This window comes from Centruroides vittatus, unplaced genomic scaffold (assembly GCF_030686945.1).
Source record: "Centruroides vittatus isolate TY-2023 unplaced genomic scaffold, ASM3068694v2 contig_976, whole genome shotgun sequence".
Classification (NCBI taxonomy): Eukaryota; Metazoa; Arthropoda; class Arachnida; order Scorpiones; family Buthidae; genus Centruroides; species Centruroides vittatus.
Genome location: NW_027122649.1, coordinates 464,183 through 486,899, shown reverse-complemented (window position 1 = coordinate 486,899; position 22,717 = coordinate 464,183). Strand labels below are relative to the sequence as shown.

Sequence of the window (22,717 nt, the reverse complement as noted above, 5' to 3'; positions counted from 1 at the left end):
TATTATTCTTCAATGTTCATGTAAGCATTCGTTGGAAAACTAACATGCATTGCACATTTCTAGAACGGTTTCATTTTCCTGAGTTCTTAAAACATTTTCTTTCTGAAATGTTAAATACGAAATGAGGTTCCATTTTTTTTTGTTTTTTTTTTGATTTTATTAGAAATTTTATGACACGTTTCAAATCTCACTTGAAATGTTTTTCGGGGTACCAAAATGCACATTTAATATGAAATACAGATTTATCACATCAGCACATTGTGGAATCGTAAGCGAATTTTTCTAAGCGTATCGGATAAAAAATTTCCCATTAAATTACCGTACACAATATAAACTTGATGATATAATATGGTTTAATATGTTTTATATATTATTTAGTTATTATATTGCTTTATATAATAACGAAAAATAAATAGTCAATCTTATAAATAACAGTTTTTCAAATAATTAAATATTAAGAAGAAATTATTACTCAAACAAAATAAAAAAAAAATAAAAAAATAATTCAATTATAAAACCTATAAAATGAACTTATCCGATTCAAAAGTAAACCCATTATCGATATAGAAAAAAAATTACAAACAAATTTTAGAATATTTAATTCCCAAAATGCTAATATCAATGATAATAATGTATAAGTAAAATATATGATTATCATTTAAGAGGAGGTTCAATTTGAAATTTTGATTTAATATCATTACTAATAATAATATTAATTATATTGAAGTTTAGAATTAAACTTGCTCTAAAATGATTCTCATGAATTATACTTAAGTAATTATAATTATTAATATTAAATATAAATTAACAAATGGTATAATTCTGTAACAATCGAAAATTAATATAAAAAAAGAAATTAATTAATGAATTTTGCTCACGTCGCTATTTAAAATTCAAAATAGCCATAGACTACTATTTATTATTGTACAGTTTTCTAATTAAAAATTAAAACGATAATAAATTTATAATAAATTTTTAAAATAAATAAAATATATAATAATTTTTAAAACGATAATAATTTTATATAAAAATATATCTTTATATTTAAATCTTCTATTTTAATGTATATTTTTAATTAATATTAAAATGGAAAATGGATTTTAGTCATTTTAGATAAATAAATAAAGGTCTTGTTTATATTTTATATAAATTTAGATGAGGATTTTGCGTAGATAAAGATTATATTTTACAGTAAGAGTTTATACAGTATTAAATTTTAAATTTTAAATTAATATTTTATATAATTTACTTTAGTTCATATATCAACTTTATATACGCATGTAAGTTTTAAAATAAAATGAATTAAAAAATTAAAAATCTTATATAAATATAACTTGCTGGTATGTTATATTGGTTTTTCAAAATTCTTTAAACTAATTTAAAAATTTAAATCAAAAATAATAATAAAATATTTTTTACTGAATTTACTTGAATAAAACTCAATTTATATTAAGGTCATATTTGTTTCTCAATACCATACATTTTATAAATAGTTATAAGTTTACGTGTAATATGAATATACTATTTTATTTATTAATAAGTTAAATTTATCACAGTATAAATCAATGTATTAGTAAATAAACAGGATTTGTAGAAGATTAAGTTATAAGTGTAAAGTATAAAAAAATAATTTTATCACTTATATTTATTTATATTTATTGAGTGTCAAAACTATTATTTATATTTTTAATAATTGACTGTACAACTAATTGAATTATTTATTTTATATATAAATATATAGACCATACGTAAGTAATCAAATTCCTTTATAGACACCTAATAACATCAGGAAAAATTCCTATAAATATTTGTGATATTATAGTTACTAAATGTCAAACTGCAATGGTAGAAAAGATTGATGACCATTCTTATTTATATTTATTTTTGCAGCAATTTGACACAATGGCAATATCATTTCGGCATAAGCCTATATATTATAGATCAAAACTTCTGCTTTAATCCATCTTATAGATTTATATTATTTTTTTTAGATGGGAAAAAAGATAGTAATATATAAAGCATGATCCGTTACATAACTATAAACATTAATATTGTTGTTTAACTAACGATTTTAATTTGTAAATACTATAATTCGATTATTTAAAAGTTGTATAATCTTGATTAATAGAGTTATTACAGACCTATGCCATCGAAACTAATTAGTTATAATGAATTAGAGCTTTAATAATCTCGTTTAAGGCAGGTTTTTCCCATTAGGAATCTATTATGCAAGCTTAATTATAATCGTAATAATTATTAGAGATATATAGCTCAACTAAAATTTTGTAGGCTTTCCCCTAAAAAAAAAAAAAAAAAAACCAATGCAAACACTCGGAAGTGTTGACCACTTTCTTCCGGCCAGACGTTATATCCATTTGCCAGCTATAAGTCTAACCCGTAATTCCTAATGTCAGGCTGGGAATGATTAATGGTAGATTGACATGCTGACTCTCCCTCGTTCACTCAGGGGTATTGGAATACGAAGATAGTAGAAACAGATCCCAGGCATCTATCTCTACTTGGATTTGTTATTGCTTCGTTTCTGAAGTATTTTTTTTTTTTTTTTTTTTTTATGCTATGCCGAAGTTTTAAAGTTATGGTTAATATCATAAGTAATTACAAATATGTCATAAATTCTCATCTTATAGGATGTTATGATATTTACGTCTATAGTAGCAAAGGGTGTTAATTTGTTTAATGTCAATATTAGTAATACTATGTATTGAAATGAATCTTAAATTTAATTATTATTGCTACAATTCAATTAAAATTATTTGTATAGACTATTTAAACAAAGGAGAAAATAATTCTAAACGTTAAATAAACAGTAACACAGAGGCGAAATGATATGTTTTTAGAGTGGATCAATAAAGCAATTTTTTATGAAAAAATTTTACATTAAAAAAATACTTTAATTGCGTGGATATAAGCTTGAAAAAGTAAATTAAAATAGTCTTGATATTGATTTCCATTAAATAAATATTATCAACTAGCTAGACATCATAGTAATCAAAGGGAATAAAGAAAGCTACTTTCGGACCAAAGGTTGTCATGCGAATCATATCAACAACAGTACATTACATATGACATCCTATTAATTCTTTCTAGATATACGATCTTGCTTTCTAAATATCATTATCGTGTATGAAAGTAAAGCCAATTATCATAATTTCTGTTTCAATAAACAAAAGGATAAATGCTTTTAACAATCTCTTTATCTTCAATGTGATAATATTAGTATAAGACCGTCAATGTTGAAAATTGTTTAATCTTATCTTTCATTACTCTTCTTATTGGCATTCACATTTAGATATTTTGTATCAACTCTGAATCATTTTTTACTGTCAGTCATTTAATAATTTCTTCCAGCTTATTAATTCTTTACCCTTAATTAATAAAAAGATATGTTACATTACTTATTAATTCTGTCAATGTATATTATGGTACGATTAGTGTTTAAAGAATTATGCTTTAGGAAAGAAATGAATTTCCATGTTAAAAACGAACAGAATATAAGAATTTATAATTATACCTTATGTAGCTATGGATTATGTAAACTACCAAAAAAATTCTTTTCTTTAGGATACCGATCAATTGATTCACACACTATATACGAATTAATATGAATATGATGAGTGGAATTACATTTATAATAAAATATGTACGATATATTTTAATTTTATTATCAAATTTATAATATTAAATAAATATAAATAACAATATGATACATCTAATTACTATGTTTAATGTTACACCATACTTTTATTACTAAACTAATCTGAATCATATTTTTTAAAAAATAGAAATTTTAAACGTTTCTTTTTCCTTAACTTATTCGTTTTCAAAATGTCATGCATACATTTTATATTTATAGAGTATCGATTTGCTAAAAATTAAATAATTAATAAAAAGTTTAAATATATTTAATTTTTATTACAATTATATAAAAAACGTAATCGAGCTTTTTATAGGAATAATTTATTTCTCTAACTTTTAGAATGTTCAAAAAGAAAAATGTAGCAATTTCGTAAGTAAATTTTTTAAAATTTAATTTTCTTAACTTTAACTTTCGATAATTAATCTGCAATTATTTCTCTTTCAATAGTAAGATTTCTGTTTAAGAATGGATAAATAAATTAATTTCTATATTTAATGATTAGATTGAACTTTGAGAGTTTCTTATTTCTGTTATTCATCCTTTTTTCCTCTCCTTTTTTTTCTCTTCATATTTCATGGTAATTTATTCATTTTATACGATAAAAGAAATTTTTATTTAAAGCCGTAATTGAACTTACTCGTGTTAAATAAGTTTGTATATTAAACTCTGATTTTCTGAAATACAATATTGAGTTAAAATTTAAAAAAAAATAAATTAAATCTAACGTAATTTTATTACATTTTTATTTAATGAATTGCACATAAAACATATATCTTTCTAGCAAACTTTTGTATTGTAATTTAGGATATGTAAATCAGTCATAAATGTTGTTGAATGTTAAGAAACATAATAATTACCATTTCTTTTTTTTTCTAATTCTTTTTACAAACATTAACAAGTGGTAATAGAGCACACACACTACATTTAACCGGGAAACAAAGAAAACAGGAACTCGCTATTAGTTGATCATTTGCTGTAGTTGTGTAAGCAATACTTCACTGTGTATTTTTTTTTTTTTTAATGTTTTAAGCGATTCTGCCACATCATTCATTTTTGTCTCGCATTGGGCCGGCTCTTTTGATACTTAGCAGATCTTTTGTCTTGTTGAAACAGCTTGAAACCGTGATCGTGACCTATTATTTTGCGTTGATCTTTTTCTAATGTTTACCGTCATCATCCGTATTTTGCACTGTAGATACGGATCAATTTTATTTACATTTCTTTTCTTTTTGCGCTTTTAAATGTGCATTTATTTTACTTTGATCATTTCGAACACTTTTTAAAAATGATTTTTAAAAAATTAATGAGTAATAAAACGTATATTTATCATCTAATAATTTATTTCAACAAAGAAAACGGAAAATCCTTATGCATTATTCTTTCTACAGGCTGCACATTTATCCATATCGTGGATCTTTCTTGGACTTTGGTCTAATTGACTGGGCTTTAGTTAAGATGATATATTGGAAATATGTGGTGTGTTATTTAAGAAGAATGCAATAAAATTGAGATTTGATCACCTGAAGAATTATGACGTATTGGATAATAATACTACACGGAACAGAATCTCTCTCTCGCTAATTCTCATATAAATCAAAATAATTAAATCAACAAAAACGACACATGATACGACTTTTTAAAATAATGGAAAAAGCTAAAGAAAGTGTTAAAAAAACATAAACTTTTTTGTTTTTAAAGGGGTTAATAAAAATATATGTTGTAACTTAATGCTATTATACTCGACGAAGGTAGTAAACACTGAAAAGGGAATCAGAATCAAGATTCAAACGGATCCTTTGTAATAGTAGGGTATGCCGAGATGCTATCATGTAGCCATCTATGACGCTCGGTTTGCGTGTTTGGGGAGTAGCCTATATTTAAGATGAAAAATCCTAATTGAGATTGATGATAAAATTGGTTGTCAACTAAATATGATTGCTGCAATGAAAATATTTGCTAGAAAACGGCTAAATTGCATTTGTACTTAAGATTACATAATCCGCATTTATGTTAAATTTAAAAAATATATACACATATATATATATTAAATAATCTAATAATCTTTTAACAAAGAGTTGGCATTATAAGTATTGTGAAGATATTTGTTAGAAATTAGTAATTGTATGAATAATGACAATATAATCAATATTTTCATTATTCATGCGGCCAGGACAATAAAGATCTATATTAGATTAAAATAATGATAGCATTATTAAATAGCGCTACGTGTTGTAAAAAAAAGGTGAATAATGGATAATAACGTTATCTGTAATACTACGAAGGAATTTCCTCGTTAAAATTAAAGATGAATTAGTAGCAATCCATTTAGATCCCTTCATAACGATATAAAAAAGATATTTGTATAAGTGGGTGAAGGATTTAGAGGTGAACAGATAAGCCAACCTATTCTTATCAATGACAACAATTTAAGAACGTACAAAAAAACTAAGTTATAGCTTTGTTTGTGATTCGAAAGAAATTTTGTTTGTATTATTTACTTTCACTTGAAGAAGAAACTTGTTTGTATTCTGAGAAAATTCATAAATTTTCTTGGCTAAATATCAATTCTTTTATCATTAATAAATATCAAGTTCTAATATCATTACAATCAAATTTGAAAATTTTTATTTTTTGTAATAAAATAATTTTTTTAATACTTCTAAAGAGAATCTACTTATTTTTTAATTAATATTTCAAAGTAAATAAATAAAAAAATAAGTAGAATTAAAAGATTAAGCATTTTTCTGAAAGTTTTTGAAAAATCTTAAAACTTTATAGAATAATCCGGAAAATAGTGGATTATTAAATACTAAAACTGATACTAAATCCGGAAAACAGTAAGTTAATTTAAGATAAGTTGAATTATTGAGATGAGATCTACTGAAATTTTCAATAATTTTTTTGTTTTTTCTTTCTTCTGACTTTTCTGATCTTCTGGTAGCATTAAAATCTATGGTCCTTCCAAAAATAAATCTCTGTGAAAACCAATAATCAAAGTCATTCTTGCCCGAAGCAGGATTCGAATCCGTGATCTAATCAATAGTTGATTATTGATTACATCTAATCTTGTTTCGGGCATTACCAAAAACAATATTATAATAAACTGCGTTAGTCGACATAAACAAAATATAGATTTTTATTTGATTAATTTTCCAAATATTTTTCGATAATTCTATTTATTTCATGTGATATGATGATAATATTTTTATTATTATTAATTTAAATTAATATAAATACAGTTAACTCTAATTATAAAGATCTATAAACTACTGACATAGATAACACCAATAACATTCACAAAATATGATAATAATAATTATAACAAAAATATTATCTTATATATTTATTAATGTTTTATTATATTTAACAGGAAATGAAACTGCATAAATTACATTTATTTAGTTAGTAAATTAAATGTCTGTATAAATAAATGTTTAAGATTATTTATTGACATTTTAACTAAAGGTAAACATTATTGGAAAATGACTTTTAAATATTGAAATTTTCAGTTTATGAAAATTCAATTAAATCTTAAGAAATAACGTATGGTTTGCTTATAATTCGTATCAGCAATTAGCTATTTACGTGAAAATAACTCATTAAATTTGATCTCAGTTTATATAAATATAAAATAATTATAATTATATTAATTAATTTATTATATTCTGCAGATATGTAGAATATATTGTTTACCTTAATGCTTTATAATGACAATTGAATAATCTCAATAGTCTACAGAATAAGATAGACAGTAATTTATTATAGAATATAGCATAATAAATTTTATATGACATTAAACATGTAAGTAAGAAACTTTCTAATGAGAAAAAGCGTAATATTAAGGATTAAAGTTTTATAAAATATAATTATGAATTAATTAATTAACTTCCTTGCTCATTAATTAAATTAATTTATAAATTGTTATTTACTTAATAGAAATCTTTAATAATAAAATAATTTTTAAATACATTTAGTTTTACATTTAATATAATGAGATTTTCTATTTTAAATTCATAAAATAAAGTGATTAATATTTGTTTTTTAAAATTGATTTTTTAATGAAAAGAGCTTAAATTTTTTAGCATACAAATAATAAATATACAATAAAATATTCATAGAACTTTAAATTCATCTTTAAGAATCAATTAAATTATAAAAATTATATTATTTAATATTTAAATCTACTGTTTAATCATAAGCACACACAAAAATATTAAAATATTAAAAAATAATTCGATACACTCTATTTTAAATGAATAAAATCTTGAATATACAGTTTATAATAATATTTAAATAAATTTAATTTAACTTATTATTGTTATGTAAAAAACACTCTGCATTTAATAAAATGGATAACAATAAAGTTATTCAAAATAATAATTTCTTTTCTGTACATTTCTTAGAAAGACGATTTAATGTTAAGCTTGAAAAAAGATATTTAAATAACTATTCAAAAAACTAGAAAATAAAAATATTGTTAGGGAAAAAAATTAAATTGTCATTTAATTAAATTTACTTTTAGAGTAAAATCAAATTTATTTAAAAATTAAATTACTGTTATATAAACTTAAATACAAAATATGTAATGATTTATGTTAGGTTCCTTTTTTTTACTTTTTCTTCTTTTTGTTGTAGTTTCACATAGAAGAAAAGAATTTATTCAAGCTTTTAGAAAAGTGATAGACGAACGTCGAGGATTACTCTGTCGTTTGTTGTCACATCTAAAAGCTTTGAAAACTATTCTAGCGATTTCAACTAAATTTGTTATGTGTCACGGACATCATCATTTTCGAAACATTTCCTTTCGAACAAACTATCAAAATTCCTGGTTTTATTAATATTGACTTTTTCGATCATGCATGACTAAAAACCGTAAATCAAAATTTATTAATAAAACAGAATTTACACATCAGCCTATGTTTAATTAAATTTATTTAAAATTTTTACATTATTTTCTTCATCATTCATTAGACTGTGTTTTCTAGAAAATTTTCAATCTTGTATATTATTTTAAAATAGAATAATACCATTTCAATGTCATAGAAATAATTGTTTACATTTCCTTAAAGATAATTAGTTTTATTATAAATTTAGAACTGTCACTTATGACTTTATTGTTAAATTATTTTAAATAGTCTGTAAGTAATAATTTAATATATTTTATTTTATTTTTAAAAATTAAAACGTCTTTTATATGAACTTTAAAAAATAAGAATTAAAGATATCATTTCTATATCAAAAAATAAATATTTAATTTTCAATATATAGCTTCAAAAATTATTATTATTATATATATACTTATAATTACATAAAAGTCTACTTTTTATGACAATAAAATTTTCTGTAATGTAATCTTAGAAAGACATTATAACTGCTGTAAATGACTTTTTAAAAAAAATATATATATATATGTATATATATATATATAAAATTGAACAGATGTTTATTAGCGCATTTAAATTATAAACGGTAAGAACTATTCAGATTATGCAATTAATAAATTGCATGATCGAAAATAAATAATTTTAGAAAATTTCCTTGTTTCACGAACATTTAGAAGACAATGAATGAGGAAAATAGTCTTTTTCGGCACAAAATTATAGGAAGAGAAAAATTTGTCCCTTGACCCACCTGGATGTCAAATCTGTGTCGTGACAGATTAGTAGATAACTAACTCAGACCCATTATTAAAGTAGAATCGCTAAATAAAAGTAGCTTATTTTTACTTATGTAAGTTAAAATAAATCGAATTAGGCTTATTTAAAATCTTATTTTTCTGTCAATTTTTTTTTATGGGAGTTATAAATACAATATTTTACTTAAAGAATTATTATAATTATTTAGTAATTATAAATTCATTAAATTCAACATAATTATTAATTTTAGAACTAATTTATTTATTCTAAATTTTAAAAATATTAAATTAAAAATGTATATATATATTTCTAATACATATTTTTTTGATATTGTTCTCTTTCAGAAAATCATTAAATTGCGTCATATTAAGAGTCGGTGTACTTTTTATTGTAATTATTTTGGTAATCATCATTATGATAAAAGTTTAATTTTCTTCTATATTCTAATATATATATATATATTAAGCTTAAATACACGAAAAAAAGGTTTCTTCCTAAGAAAATCTCTTAATGGAGGTGTGCAAACTTTTTTAGTCACGACGAAGAATTACTTCAATATTTGCGTGCCCCGAATAATACGAACCAAAAACGTTTCAATGTTAGAAGAAAATAACAATAGGAACAATAAATTTTATACAAATAAACAGTAAATACTGAAAAATATAAACATATAAATACAAAACAAATATTTATAATACAAAATAAACGAGTATATTTTTATTGAAAATAGGAAAAATTCTGCGCCCTAAGAGAGTTTTTGCGCTCTTTTTTGGGAATTAAATTCACACTTTACGCACCACTGATTTCATACTTATTTAATGAAAAAAAATAGATTTTTAAAAATAATTTGGAATGAATTTTAAACAATATCTAATATCTATGTACTAACAAATAGAATAAAAATTTTTCATTTAGCGAAATGTAAATAAATTGCATGATCGAATATAAACAGTAAATAAAATAAATATTTTAGACTTGAAAATACTGTATTAATAATTCAATAAAAGCAATAGTGTATTAAGTAAGTTGTAATAATTTAATTTTTTTAGTTTCAATTTATGTTTGACTCTTTCTACTGTTTATGCCTAAAGTCTAAATTTATTATTTATAAACCTTTTAAATAGATATATGTTTATTCCATTATAAAAAGAACACTTAAATGTCATAAAATTAATAATAAACAAATTAAAAACCTTAAAATCAAGTTGCTGTTATTTACTTTACTTTACTTTATATATATATATATCTCAACTTCAATTCATTTTATTGTTTAACTGATATTTTATATATAATAAATAACAGCCTTAAAGAATGAATATATATCAAAACTTGATTTTAAAAAATATATATACGATTTGAAATAATGTATTAAATATAAACGTAATAAAATATTTCTGTAAAAAAATAAATAATGAATGTTATTTAGTGAACATTTTGTTTAACATTGTTTAGTTACGTTTTACAAAAAGTATGTTGTATATATTATAAATTAAACTTGTAAACTTCATATATATATTTTAAGTTTACTAGTTATAAATAAATTGGATAGAGAATTTTATTTTATGTTTCATTATTTTCCATATAAAATCTTTAAGTAAAAATTATCATAATAACTATATAAATATAACTTATATTTACTTCAAGTAGTGATGTTGGTAAGGATTTGGCAATGTTAAAAATATAAGTTTAAAAAAGTTGGAAGTTTAATTATGAGGTAATATCATGAAAATCATTGTGATTATTTCTTAAGAAACATATTAAATTTCGTAATTGTAAAAACTAAACAAATTTCATATAATTTTTTTCCAAGAAAGTGCATAAATATTGCATTTTAATATGACATATTTTATAATAATTACTATTAGATAAGTTATATATATATATATATATATATATAGGCCTACATATATCAACATAATTAGTTATATTAGGAAATTTAAGCATTTTCTAGATACTGATAAGTTTTTTTGTATAGATTTTTATATAGTCTAATGATAAAATTTCAAAAATAAAATTACAGGCTTTATAAAGCAATTATATAAAGAAAGGTGTAATCTATTTGTACAATATTCATTACATTAAATTAAATCTACGTAAAATTAATGATATTTAAACAAAAATAAAACGAGATTTTAAATTAATAATGAAAGATTGAAATATGTAAAAACACTAAATTATGAATATTAAGTAGATTTGATATCATTTCAGGAATATATAATTTGTTTTATTATATATTTTTTAACACTACATCTAAAAATGAAAATATCTACAATTATTTTGCTATTTAGGAATTTTATTATAATTCTTGAATTGTTTTAAATGACTATGACAAGAAAAAAATGTGAAGTAGTCTAATTTACTGGTTTATACGTCAGTTAGTTTAGTAAATATCCTTAACTGAACAGATAAACATCAGACAAACTCTAAATTACATAACATAAGAATGAATTCTTATTTTATTTTATTATTTTTTATATTATTTTATTCTTGAAATAATATTTTTCATGATACAGTATAAAGACCTTTTACCAAAGAACATTCAAACAAATGAAGAACCAAAACTAAAAAGGCTAAAGAGGAAAGACAATTTGAGTTTGAAAATCCACAACTTTGTTAAAGTTTTATATAATATTTTAGAATAAAAATAATTCTGATGATTTGGTTTTTCCTGAAGTTGTTTTTCTAATCTTCTGAATATTTCAATTAATGACAAAATAGAGAAACTTAAAGACACAAGCACAATACTCAATATATTACAGGATATAAAGATTAAAAATATATATGGTGTAGTACATATACAATACTTAGCAAGCGTTTTTCATTCGAAAAGTTTTAATCCCTTAGGCCTTCAATAAAAAGTTTGCGTGAAATGTAGCAATATATTCTAATAATTCATGTGCAATATAAGAAGATAATTGTCAAAAACTAGAAATTAAGAATATAATAGTTATAGTTTATGACTCCAGAAATATTTAAGGCTTTCGGATTATTTGTAATAAATCTCGAAATAAATTTTATTAAAATGTCAATGTTCGTCATTTCAAAATTGAAGTTAAAATAAGTTAATTTAAATAAGAAAAAATAATTCTAGTCTTTTTCATTAGATAGCAACTAGAGTTGGAAGTACAATAGAAGTTTATTATTTCCTTTCTCGAGGCATTGCTTTCCAATAGCACATCCATGAGTAAGTTCATATCCGAATTTCTGATTTTTTTACTATTGATATATTCCATATTTGTACTTTTAGCACGTTTCACATGAACAAGAAGTGATGTTATTGTTTTTCTTCAGGCAATATTTATGTTCAAATATAATATATATTTATAACTTCCATTTTAAATTCGGCTTTATAAGATCGACATTAAAATTGTTATTGTTTAACTTATGGAATGATGACAATTTTTATTTAAAAATCATTATCGATGTTTTTAAGTATTTATTTATTAATATGTTAAGCTTATTTTCCCCATTAAAAAAGAAAATAATTCATAAAAAATGTTAAAGATGGGCTACAATATAGTTTACGCGTGAAGATACTTTTTATATATATTAATTTTGCAGCTATCCTATAATTAGTAAATAAATATCATACTATATCATGAGCAGATGGTTATCAACTATCAGGAACAGGTGAGATAAGTTTGAAAAACTGAAGGAAATCAATTATATTTAATATATTTATTAACTAATATCTAATATTAAACATTTTAAATCAAATTAAATTTTGAAATCTGAAGAGTAAACGTTTATAAATAAAGGATTCATTGAGATAAATGTTAATATATAAGTTACCTATTTACATTTAACTATTTTACATTTCGGAGTTTATCATCTTTAACTTAAAAATTCTAATTTTTTTCTTGCATTAAAACATTTTTTATGTTTAAAGCTTATCAGTAAAACATGGTTTTATCATTAAATTATATCAGAAACTTGATTAATATTGCTCCGAATCGGTAACAAATACTGATTTTTTATCACTTCGGGGACGATACTGTTATTCATAATCTCCTAACGCGAGGAGTTTGAAGATTATACCCAGGCGTCTACGTTAAATCAATGTTTCTCAACTGGGGAGTTACTGCCCTCCGGGGAATCTCGAAATGGTCTTAGAATAATATATAGTACTTTAAAATAGGGGATCGGTTCTACAAAAACCACTGGCCAAGAACAGCAGGATTTCGAACATTAATCTAAATGTCATGGTATAGTCTTGGATCTATACAGACATAACTCAGGCTATTAGCTATTTTGTGAACGTTATAAGTTATAAGAAAAACAATGAATGGTATTTATTTATATAAAAAATATATATATTTAATAAATAGAAAGGATTCTTTTAGCAGACAGAATAACCGCTGGGGAACTGACGCATCGTGAGGGTCCGATACATTATAAAGGGGAACTCCTGGTATCACAGGATCGGTCCTGATCCAGAACAAAGACCTATGTGTTTTGTTATGGGGTTAGTCTGGGTTAACTGTTAAACTTTCATCGAAACAGCTAGACAGAAAGCAAATTTAAACACATACGAATGTGTTTTCTATATCAAGCTATTTTATAAAAAAAAAACAGTGTATAGGCCTATATATTTTTCTAGTGCATATGTGTATGTACTATATTATTAACACGTGAAAAATAAAATATCATTATAAAACTATAACTAGACTTATATTATTACTTTATATTTACATTTGGATGTATACAGGTTTCGAAATTTTAAAGTGAATAAATTTTCAACTATTACCAAATCATTGTATCTTTTAAACCATTATTAACGAAAAATAAAATAAAATGATATTGTTTGTTATTTTTAAGTAAATAATTTAATAAAAAATTGAAATATTCAGAGACTTAAAGAACAAACGGAAACGCTGTCATTGATCGAAATATAAACATAAAGTAAATCTCATTAGATTGGCTATTGTAATCTGTCAGCAAGGTTTACGTAATTTCTTGTCATATGGGACTGAATGGCAGTACCAAAGGAAATAAAAGACACAATGTATCAAGTTGTGTTTGCTTGGTAAACCAGTATAGCCTTTGTGTATTCTTTAACTATTCATTCATTGATATACTGTAAATAAATCATTCATTGAATATGTATAATTTCTATTTCGATTGCTAAAAGAAATCATTTAAAAAGTTTTATGCATGGAAATGTCGTTCAATTACTACATCGTTCATTGATTAGAGAGCTTTTCTCCAACATCTTTTCTTTTCGGCGGGAAGCATACTGTCGACCAAACAACTCACCAATATCCATCCGCCGACATCGTCAGCTGATGACATGTCAATTAGATCCCTTGTTTACTCGTTTCTTATAATGCCAAAGTAACTTAAGCAATCGTAGTGACGTAATTCTTTCGAATCGTATAATAATTGTGACTTTTACGACGTTCGGTTAATTCGATACGTTTATGTGATACGTGTGCGATGATGTTGTATAGGATCAGTGGAGGCATAGAGAGGAGGTACGGACCGGACATGCGCACTCGTCTCTGACTCGGCGTCACTCGCGTGTTGTGTTCTTCCTCACTGTACGCGGTCCGTCACTAGTGAGCGGTGTTTTTCTATGGAGTTCTTTCCGTGCGTGGATTTATGGCGTACAGAATAACCGCAGTGTGGTGTCTGTTTGTTTTAACGCTTCTGAACGTCTGTATTCAAGGTAAGTGAAACGTTGATAACTTAAGAAAACACTTGCAACCTTAAATCGTCCAGTGTAGTGACTGAGAGTTTTTATTGCTCTCTGTCCATCATGGCCGTTTTCATCATCGAAAAAAGCCAGCAAAATCAAACGATCGGGTGCTTTTTATGATCGTCAAATACTAAACCGTGGGTGTAAGTCATTTGATTGTAGAATCGTGTAAAATGATAGATGACTGCCACTAACGATGGACCAAAGGGAAGTCAATGGGTCTTTTTTTCTTTTTCGCTTCTTTTTTTTTGTATTTTTGTGTGCACATAATGTATGTGATGCGGTCGGGTTTCGACGAACTTCATCGGATGAAGTCAGCTCTTAATTTCTCGTAAGTTGCAACAATGAAAAATAAACCGTGAATGTAGTATAGAAAAGTCAGTTGGCGCGAAAACGTGTCAACGACATTGATAAAAATACCGACGTCGTTTATCTTAGTATCATCTCAATTTCAGGAGTTCATTGATTTGTTGTTTTCAATTGACTGTAACGTACGTGAACATACTGGTGGTTGGAATTCGGACAGCGTTTTCTAGTAAGGAAACAGAAATAGTAAAAATAAGAATCTAGAAATGATGTTGAACAAAATTGGATCTATAATACAGAGATTTTCGATTGACTGAACTTAGCTTTTGTGCTGTTATTTTTGACTACTTTGTCTCGATCGGTAAATTGAATTTTTTCCTTTGCATCCGTGACTTCCTTTGTATTTACTATTTTAATAGGAATGTTGTCATATAAGACTCATCGATTTTTTCTGCAATTAAATAAATTCTTCAATTATTATGCTTGATTATATTACATTCCATCTTATAATTGACATTTAGAGAACTCCATTGCTAATTAATATTTTTTAAATGTTTAAATATTTTGTAATGTTTCACAGTTTTTTTTTAACTTTATGAAGATTCTTATCATATTTAAAGATTTATTGATTGTCATTCATAGTATCGTAGTAAACGTCGATTTATTGCTATTAAATAATAGGGGAAACATTTAATATTTTAGTATTTTATAGTGTTTGTTTATAATTTGATATAGACATTAATATGAAGTATTTAATTTCATAAAATGTTTTTAAATTTAATTTCATTATAATAATTTTAATATGTATATGATATGATAAATGTTCAATTTGCTAAATGTTGTTTTAATGTTTTAAAGATCATTTTCAATTGTAAATAATACAGCTGTTGAATAATATTTTTATAATTTTATCCAAAAACATATAGTCTCTTGCTTTAAAAAAAAAAAAAAATCGAAATATTCTGTTTCTTAAAAGCTTTTACTCTACCACTGTGTTTTTATAAAAAAATATTTTTTGAAAGGTTTGGAAATATATAAAGATATATTTGAAAAATATTATTATTTTCAAAGATTTTATTTCAGTGGTTTATTCATTTTATTACAAAGTAATATTTATTCTATAATTTTTATGATTTAAGTAACATAAGATGTATCTGCACATTGATTGGATAACAAGAATTTTATTATATAAAATATATGATTATCTATAAAATCAAGATATTTTGCATACTTTTTAGTCTTTTTTTTACATTGAAAATTTTTTATTTTTATATTATTAAGTAAAAAGACTTTGTTTACATTAGGGTATTGTTTATAAGAATATTTATTGTTAAAACATGTAGACTTGTTCATGCTACAATTAAATAATTTTATAAGTTAAAATTAAAGAAAAAATACATGTATATATATTTAATTTTATATTTATATAATATATATATAACGATATTAATTTTAAGAACTTTTAAAAACAGTTTTACTTAAACTATGCCAAGTATTTTATATGTTAATTAAATACTTAGAAATTAGATAATATAAAATGATATAAGTGCACATTTTATCTATAAAATATCAAAAATGTTATATTACTTATAACAAAAATATTTATACTTAAAACGAATTAATTCTTTTGAAATCAATGTTCTAAGAAACATTTATAATCATTTTTACATAACATTTAAACTTGTAAATCAATATAACAGGTCTCTTATGTAATATTTATCTTCAATAATAACATTCAAAATAAAGATTTGAGTAAATACAAACCAAAATACTAGTAAATCAAATTTCTAGAAAATAAAATAAGTTTTTGTTGATGGATGTAAAAATTCAGAATTACTTTTAAATATTATGACTGTAAAATTATATGTTTTAAATATTATCTGTTATAATGCAAGCTTCTCAGAAGCTTGAAGTATTTATCTTTCATTCTGGTCACATCTATATAGATAGTCGTATAAAAGATCCACTGCTTTATTGATTTGTTTCTTTCTGAGCAAACAAGCGCTAGTTATGTTGGCAGGAAGCTTTTTTTTTTATTTTTGGTTCTTAGTTTTCGAACTGAATTTGGATTGTAGGATTTATTTATTGTGTATTCTATCAATTACGAAATTTCCAAAAATTCACTTTTTTTTTCTTTTTACTTGCATAGAAATATCTAATTTATGAATATCGACTTTTTCTACTTTGTTATCCATCGTTAGTTGTAAATATCTTCATAAATGCAGATTTCTCGTTTCAGATTCGTGTTTGTCGTAATTTTGTTATATTATTAATTTTTTTTTCTGTAGTTAAGAATTGTAAGAAAATACGATGAAAGAAGTTAGCGAACTACAACGTTTTGTATAATAAATAATTTTTGTTTATTCATAATTATCATCTAAACGACATTAATGTGTCTTTTATGACAAGATTAATGTTCTAAAATTATTCTTGGTATTTCTATAAACATATTTTGATAATCTCTACAGGTATTACTATTCTTTTTTCAACTGCTAAGTTACTACATTTTATATACTTTTAACAGGTTTAATTTGTAAAAAGATAACTAGACATTTTATAGTGAATTAACTCTAAAAAATTTAAGAAAATTAAATATTAATGCTTACATTAGCGAAAAGACGATTGATTTTATTAAATTTTAATCGGAAAATTAAAATATTATCCTTATAAAAAGTATTAATTTTGTACATTAATTTTAATATTTAATATAAATATCATTTTTTCTGATCCTGAACTTGTCATTCGCTTAAAAATAACATTTTCAAGAATTATTTATAACATTTCTTCCAAATCCGCTATGAAATTAGCGTGTTAAAAAATTGCGAAACATAATCACAACTTCGTATTTAATTACATGTATTTAAATAATCACGTTTAAAAGTACTCAGAATATGATATTGTTTATTTTATATTAAAACTAATAACAACAACAATAATAAAAATAACAACAGCAAACACGTATATGGGCTATAAAACGAAAACTGTATGATAACAATATATAAATGTATATATATATGTGTGTGTGTGTGTATGTGTATAACACATAAAAATATATTCCCATATAAACTATTCACGAAATAATAAAAGTATCATGTAGCATTAATCTTGCAAGTTGGTCAGTAATATTTGAGCTTATATTTTATATCTTATGAAACAGTGACATTAACTTCTGCTCTATATATATAGTAACTGGAAAATCAGGTTTTATTTTTATAACCAACTGTAATAAGCTTTGCAAATTACGAAACCTACTATTCAGGATTTATTTATTTATATTAACAAATAGCGGATTTAAACGAACACTATTTATAATATTAAAAAATAAATAAATTATTAAAATAAGATTTTATAATATCAAATAAATTTAAACGACATAAGAAATTGGGATATCGATTATCATAATTATTAGCTTCTTATGAAAATCGATATTTTATTATACATAAAATAAGAATCTCGACTTAATTAAATGTTCGATTGGACATGAAAATATTAAAGTAAAAAGATTTTCTAAATATAAATTTTTCTTTGTTAGTTTTGATGAAATGGAGCATAACTCGAAAAAATTCACATTATTTACATTAATGTTTTTATATTAATGTAAATGAAGGAAATGATCGCTTTTATTTTATTTTATTTATTTTTTCTTATGATGGAAGCTGTGAACAAAAAGCAACCGCACAAAAATCTCGAGTTTAGAAGCTAAATTTACAATTTAGAATATCTATTTTTGTTTAAGCTAATTATGCTATTTTAATTTTGTTTATTATTTTTGTAATTTTAAACTCATTTTTAAACTTAAAAAAAACATGTTACAAAAATCGAATCGTTTAAAAAAATGGATAATTAGCCTAAATACAGTAACGGAAAAAAATATTCATATGACTGAAAAACTATTGTAGAAGAGGAATTGAACGGAATTTATTTTATTTTAAAATAATGAAAGAAAGCTGTTTTCGAAAAGTCAATGATCTCTAGCATTTTGTGGAAAATGTTATCTTATTTCGAACTAGCATCTATGCTTCTTCTCACGTTTCATCTATTCATTGACGTAAATAGGCTCTAGCATAGATACACTGAAGCGAATCATCTATTGAAGTATTGTTCTTTTATAGATGTGTCCTTGAATAGGCTCGTTTCTTTTCTGTGTAGGTGTTAAAAAGTTCGTGGAATTATTTAGTTTTTATACACGAGTTACATATGTTGATCATTTTTTATTATAGTTATTTATTTTGTTATTTGTTGCCCATGTTTTGTAAACTAGAATATGCAGTAACCTGTATTAAATCTGAATTTTACTAAATAGAAGCATGCGATGTTATATTTAGCACAACATCATTGATACATTTTTATTAAGGTTTAAAAATTACTTAAACCCCGTTTAAAGATTACCTCAGGTAATGTTTTTATGTTCTATTTTGAGTTATGATCTTTGAAATTAAGTTTCGGTTTAATATCGTTAATGGATAATGATTTAATTGGTTAATCTTGTATTCGCAGGAATTCTTTTTTTCTTATTTTTCTTAAGTTATAAAGCTTGCGTGGTATATGATTTGCGATATGTTTTACACCTGAATCACATCAATCAACTTTGTAGGTGGTTCCTTTCGAAAAATGCTAACAGCAATAACAAGCACCTGTTCTGGTCATACATTTCAAAAAGTTTCAGATTTTTGTCAAGAAACCTGATCCATAGTCTTATTACCTCGGAAAAAATTCAATTGAAATTTTATGTAGGTTTGCAATGTATTATATATTTAAATTAAATATATTTCTCGAATGTTTTATTTAAAAGATCGTGAAAAAATACTTTTGAAAACACCTTGTTTTTTTAAAAATATCGTATAAAAAATTCAGTATGTAGTTTTGTTATGAAATATAGAAATGTTTCTTTTACCTTAAAAAGAAAGGCATATATTTAAAGTTTAACTTTTTGGATATTAAATTTTTTATTTTCTCTGTAATATTTATAATCTAATTTTCGAAGTTTTAAATAGCGTATATCCGGATATTAGATATATGTAACAATAAATATAATACACTATTACAATTTAAAATTAGTTTCTCTGCAGAATTTTTGGATTAAAAAAAAAACTTGTCCATAAAAAAAATCCTTATTCAGATGAATAGATATGAATGAAATAACTTTAAAAAATATCAATACGTGAAATTAAATTAGTAAATATTAGTTTTACAATTGACTTTCGAATTTTTTTCGTTTCTATTTTCTTATATTAAATATTAAATAAGTATTAAAAGAAGGAAATTTAAGATTTAAAAAGAAATTAATATACATACCTGAAAATACAAATATAAATTTCATTTAAATAAATCCTAAATTTTAGTTTATATAACAAAGTAAACACTCATATTGATCATTGTTTACATAAGTTTTTGTGTGAGTATATAATATATATACATATATTAATTAATAGACAAACATTTTTATTTTCAAAGTCACGTTTACCCAAATAAATCTATATTGTAATTTTATATAAACCTTTTAGAAATGTTGAAATTAATGAAATACTAAAAAGAATATTTTATTTAGAAAACTAAGAAATAAGCAAAAAATGCAGAATTACTGTTAATTTCTGTACTGTACATCATTTATTCGAATTGCTGCAATATTTTAAAATTTCGTTTATTATTCTCAAATAATAATATACTGTATTTATAAATGTAGCGTGTTTACATTGTATATACATATGTTGTATTTATAAAAATTTAAAGTAAAATGATTTTTTTTTAATATAAATTTGTTACATTATTTTAAATGTTTTAAAATATGTTTATAAATAGCCTATATATACATTTAAGTAGTATTTGTTTAATTTCTTCGGATTAATTCTGCAAAGTTTTGATAAAATTTCATTTAAATATTTTTAATTTTTAACGATTTTAATTGAATTTATGAGGAAAATTTTATATCTTTATTTACGATTAAATAATGAATAAATATTTAAGTAAATAATATTCTGTGTTTGTTTTTAATTTATAATATATAAATGTTTGTTTAATTATATATTTCTATTTTTCACCATTTAATTATGAATTATAACGATAAAAATCACGATTTTCACAATGCATATACAATTTCTTAATTAATATTTTGTTTTTTTAAAAATTTTTTTATAAATGGAAAATAAGTTATCAATTATTTGTTATATTTCTAACGAAATTCGTATAAAAATATGTTAATTTTTTAAAAAATCAATAGATTATATAACATTATTATATAAACTATCATTGCTTTATAAAATATTTAATTTTTTTCTTTATAATTGAAATTTTAGTTTCTGTATTTTCCTCTTATTTATCACCGTTGAATTGATTTAAGGTTGATAAATATTATTTCTCCGAAGAGAGAGAACCCTATATAAATTCATAACCATTTTTGCATCGTAATATTCAAGTCACTTTACGGTTTTGATACATTGGATGGTATTGAATAGTATTTCGGTGGCCAGAGAAGAAAGAAATGAAAGCTGATAACAAATGACTCAACATTATCTCCCCTGATGCTTAGTGGTGTAGACCACTTAATCGCCCATTCTACTCACCAACTAGATGTGGCCAGAAAAATGCGACGTGAAGAAATGAAGAAAATCGATTGAGTAAACAATTTGTACATATTATAGAAAATGTGGTTTTGGTTCATATCCACATTTAAAAAGATAAGAAGAGAAAATGGGTTTCTTTCAGTAAAGATTTCATGCTGAAAACGCGAATTGTAGACTAAAAGTTAATCTCATTCATATATATATATATATATATTTCCCCGGTTTAGCGAGTAATTTTTCAAGTTGTTATATTCTTGCTATTGTTGCTCTACATTATCTTTTATAGCCTTCAAATAGAAGAAAAAAAAAATTGAAAAAATGGAGATTAACTCTGTATAGCTTAGATTGATAACATAATGATACATTAGTAAACAAAAAGTATAAAAAGAATGAAACAAATGGATTTTGGTGAGTAATTGAAAGATAAAATACATATCTCCGCAATAATAAAAATGAAAAATGTAACGTTGTTTATAATGCGAAGAGAAACGTGAGCCAAGATTCGGTTTGCGTCGTGGACCATATAATTTATATTTTAGAATTTGAATATTATGAGTTTTTATAGCGAAAACATATTTTAATCGTTCGAAAAAAATTGTCGTCGAAATAAAAAATAAAACGAAATTAATTTTTAAACGTTCAGCGCATTTCTTTACTTTGTAAATTCCGATTAGATGATAATTGTTTCATTTTAGTTTTTTCATCAACCGATTTTGTGTAAAGAAATTTTTGTTATAATATCCTACAGTATAAAATGTTCATAAGAAAATAACAACTATACTTAGACTAAGTGATCTTAATTTCCGGCTTTGGAATTGAAAGCATTTAATTCGTGTCAAGGACCGCAATAAACTAATGT

General features: G+C 23.3%; 1 protein-coding gene across 1 annotated transcript in view; it reads left to right on the top strand.

The window, feature by feature from the left end:
• Positions 1-14,804: 14,804 nt before the first annotated feature.
• LOC136985727 (protogenin-like) overlaps positions 14,805-22,717 on the top strand; it is a 156,471-nt gene continuing 148,558 nt past the window's right edge. The window contains 1 exon segment of the mRNA XM_067283064.1: positions 14,805-14,962. Coding sequence (XP_067139165.1) covers positions 14,896-14,962 — 67 coding nt within the window. The 5' untranslated portion in view covers positions 14,805-14,895.